Genomic DNA, 3,945 nt, shown 5'->3' on the forward strand with positions numbered 1-3,945 from the left:
TCTTTCCCTCGGGCCTGTCACCCTCTCTCGTTTGCTTGCAGATTCTGCAAAAATCTTGACCACTGTATAGATGCCTTGGAAACAGATACACTTGACCCTTGAACAACATGGATTTGAACTGTGTGGATACACGTATATGCACATTTTTTCCCCCAATAAACATAGTACCTGTATTTTCATGTTACAGATCTTTAGATTAAGTGTGGGGAACAGTTTGTTTTCGATTAGAGATCACAATCCGTGGAGTCAAAGAACTAGGGTTTGAGTCCTGATTCTATCCAAACCGTTTCAGCTTCCCGCCCTTGGGTGAGTCATTTACCAATTCCTTTGTTTGGGGGCAGGTATAACAATAGGTGGGTTTTCTACTGCATGGGGGTTTGCATCCCTAACACCAGCGTTGTTCAAGGTCAACTGTATTTTGCTGGATGAAAGTTACATTAAGGGTTACACAAAAAAATATTTCTGTACCCAGATTAGGTATCAAGATTCTTATTAGAAATTTATGGAAAAAGCGTTTTCTGACCTAAGGTGTTGCCTCTCCTGAGCTAAAGGAGCAACTAAGGATGACCATTAGTGTGACCTCGGTAAACCTTAGTCAGGTTGAGGATGGAGCACAGAATATCCTAAAGACCTCGTGCTAAGGCTGCCCGCGAGCCCTTCCATTCAGTTTTGCATTGTCCACGTGGGACTTCCTGGGCTTCAGGTGCTACTGTTTACAGGAGGGGGCTTGGGGCCTCTGTCCTGTCTTGGGCTTCATATCACCTCTGCAAAGCCTTTGTAAATGGCACCAAGGTTCCTCAGCACAGGGACCTCAGAGGTGCCTTTCATACCTTGATTGCATGAGGTTGTCTTCTCTAACTTTCTACCTGTTGGTCACAACATTCTTGGCAAACGGACTTCCCGGTTTCCCTTCTTCATTTGTTGTTGTTGTTGCTGTTCAGTAGTGAGCTCTCCACCTTTCCAAGATTGGGAATTCACAAGCAACTTTTTTTTTTCGGGGGGTGGGTGCGGGGTAGTGGTAAGATTTATTGAGTTTCATGAGTTTACATACATTCATTTAACTACTGGGCTGTGCTAATCTTCATATAGCAGAATGTGCACTGCTAAAGCAAACACACCTCATTTTTCTTAGAAGCAGAGGATTTCATTTAAAAAATTCTAGATATTACAAATTTTTATGTAGAGCAAGAACTATCTTTATAAAAGTTCTGCCCTTTGGTCCACCTTCTGCATTCTGGAGCCACATCCATAAGCTAATTCCTCTTCCATATCAGATAGTATAAGAATCTTAGTCAGAGATCTATACTTACAGCATTTGCTCATTCCGAAAGTATTTATTAAGTGCCTACTATGTTCCAGGCACTGTTGCAACAGTGAACAAAACAAAGTCCCTGCCTTCATGGAGCTGATACTCTAGTGGTGGAGTGAGATAATACAGGGAACAAAAGACAAATGCATATATAGAATAATGTCAGGTGATAACAGGAGAATGAAGAGAAATAATTCAAGGAGGTGCTAATTGATAGAGAGCAGGTGAACACAGCATAGACTCTTGGAATCTATTAAAGGTTTCATTGTAAATCCATTGTAATACAAAAATAAGACAAAACCGTACTTGATCTCGAAGTTATAAACATTTGGACATGATTTGTATTCCTTCTAATTTCAGAGCACGACATGGCGTCTGGAGATGGCAATGCTGTGAGAGAAGAACTCGTGAAGGAGAATGCTGCCCGGTCTCCTGTAATGAAGTGGTTAAATCCACGCTGATCCTGGGTGGGATTTCCAAGAGAAGACTCTATTTTAATGATCATTCAACACACAGCCAACACTTTAGGAATTGTCTGTATTATAGCATATGGACATGTAACTTTTGGAGACTAAGTATGATTCAGGGTGGGTCTAGAAAAAAAAAAAGTAGGCTACTAACAATCCATAAAATGCATATGACTGGAGACTTTTAGATATTTGTTAAATATTTGAATGCATATAGATTTGTTTAATATGTGTTTATAGTAATAGTGAAGAACTAAAAATGCAACTTAGATAATCTTAACCTGGAGGGAGATCAGCCAAAGAGAAAGCTAGCCAAACCTGCAGACCACAGCGAGTCCACGGTTATTTACTTGATGTACATTAATGTTGGGATATGGGCTGGAGGAGGAGTTAGGAGCAAGAGAAGGTGGCGCTGGGGGTGGGAGAGTATGACATTTAGATACTCCTTGTGGTAGCCTCAGTAGAATTTAATTGTGCTTTTTTTTCACTTTGGGAAAAGTGAAAACAAAACAGTCCCTGAAGGAAGTGGGATGTTGGAAGCTTGCGGGAGTTTGAGTAGTAGCCTTAAATTGAAGCAGGTTTCAAAGGGCTGCTAATGTAGTTCCCAGGTTACCGCATCTGAAGGATGGTTCTGGAGCACAGGGCAAACACACACTTCCATAAATGGTTTTAAAGAATGCCACCTCAGATTGAGAGAGCAAGGAAGTATTTTGCCCACTTGGGGGAAGTGTGAAGGTAAATATTTATATATTTTTGTAAACAGTTGTTAGTACAAGTCATCCTCCATACCCATATTTATCACCCTCTTGAGAAAATAAACATAATATTGTTGTTTAAAATGGTTAGAATAAAGGTATAACTCTATAAGGTTTTCAAACACCCAGGGCATGGTAAATTTATTATTAATAATTATAGTAATATTAACAGTAATAAGTATACGAGAAACCTAGAAAAATTTAGTCACTATGGATTTATAAAATGTCAAAAACATGACCAACAGAGGGAATTTATTTAAAAGTAAGTGCAGTGACATAGATGAGTTTTAAATTCAAAGTAGAAAAAGCTTTTTAGGAGGTTTGGAAGAGAGTCAATTTCAACAGGAAATGTCAACTTTAAAATATAGTTCATATTAATGTATTTTTTTCTTTAAACTTTGTTGATAAGTGGAATTACGAGTACACCTGGAAGGATCTTAGCACAAACGGGACTGTTGTACTAGATTTTGTTAGGAAATATTTGCAGAAGTATTTTATTTGGAGTGAAGAATTATTTAAGAATTATTTCACTATTTACCTGTGTTTTATTCTCAAAGTTTGCCAACAGAGTTGTGAATGTGTGTGTGACAGGGTCTTTGAATGTAAGCTGAATAAGCTGTTAGGATTTGTTTTAAAAGGACAAGTTTATTATTGATCAATAAAACAAGACAGCCTCTCCGAGTCCGTTCATGACTTCGTTAATCATTAAAATATTTAAATGATTCATTCAATGAATAACTCTTTAATACATATCAAAGGACAGGCTCCTCATGTAAATTTTCTGCTACAGATAAGCATCTTCTGTCAAAATGTGAGACAAGAATATGTATTTCTTTTTTTTGTTTTTTGTTTTGGTTGTTATTTATTTATTTATTTACATCTTTATTGGAGTATAATTGCTTTACAATGGTGTGTTAGTTTCTGCTTTATAACAAAGTGAATCAGTTATACATATACATATGTTCCCATATCTCTTCCCTCTTGTGTCTCCCTCCCACCCACCCTCCCTATCCCACCCCTCCAGGCGGTCACAAAGCACAAAGCACCGAGCTGATCTCCCTGTGCTATGCGGCTGCTTCCCACTAGCTATCTATTTTACGTTTGGTAGTGTATATATGTCCATGCCTCTCTCTCACTTTGTCACAGCTTACCCTTCCCCCTCCCCATATCCTCAAGTCCATGAAATTGAGCTATTTGTAATGAGGTGGACAGAATATGTATTTCTGCCTCACATTTTTGGTCAACCGATGCCTTAGAGCTTCCTGAAAAGTTGGTCCTTATACATTAACCTATTCCACAGAGGCAAAACGAAAACCAAAAACCAAAAACCAAAAAAACTTCTATTGGTGTTTGAAAGTGGTTACAAACCTTTCAGTTAGGCAAAGACAAACCTTCCAGTGCCCATAAAAGAGTA

General features: G+C 38.4%; 1 protein-coding gene across 2 annotated transcripts in view; it reads left to right on the plus strand.

Moving 5' to 3' along the window:
- Nucleotides 1-3,195, plus strand: part of ESM1 (endothelial cell specific molecule 1) — an 8,637-nt gene extending 5,442 nt beyond the window's left edge. The window contains exon 3 of one of the 2 annotated variants that reach the window (XM_007469283.1): nt 1,670-3,195. In XM_007469283.1, coding sequence (XP_007469345.1) covers nt 1,670-1,770 — 101 coding nt within the window. In that variant the 3' untranslated portion in view covers nt 1,771-3,195. The remainder of the gene's footprint in view (nt 1-1,669) is intronic. The other variant, XM_007469284.1, reaches the window with a different exon arrangement.
- The last annotated feature ends 750 nt before the right edge of the window (nt 3,196-3,945 follow it).

The sequence above is a fragment of the Lipotes vexillifer genome, unplaced genomic scaffold (assembly GCF_000442215.2).
Source record: "Lipotes vexillifer unplaced genomic scaffold, Lipotes_vexillifer_v1.1 scaffold810, whole genome shotgun sequence".
NCBI classification, from domain to species: domain Eukaryota; kingdom Metazoa; phylum Chordata; class Mammalia; order Artiodactyla; family Lipotidae; genus Lipotes; species Lipotes vexillifer.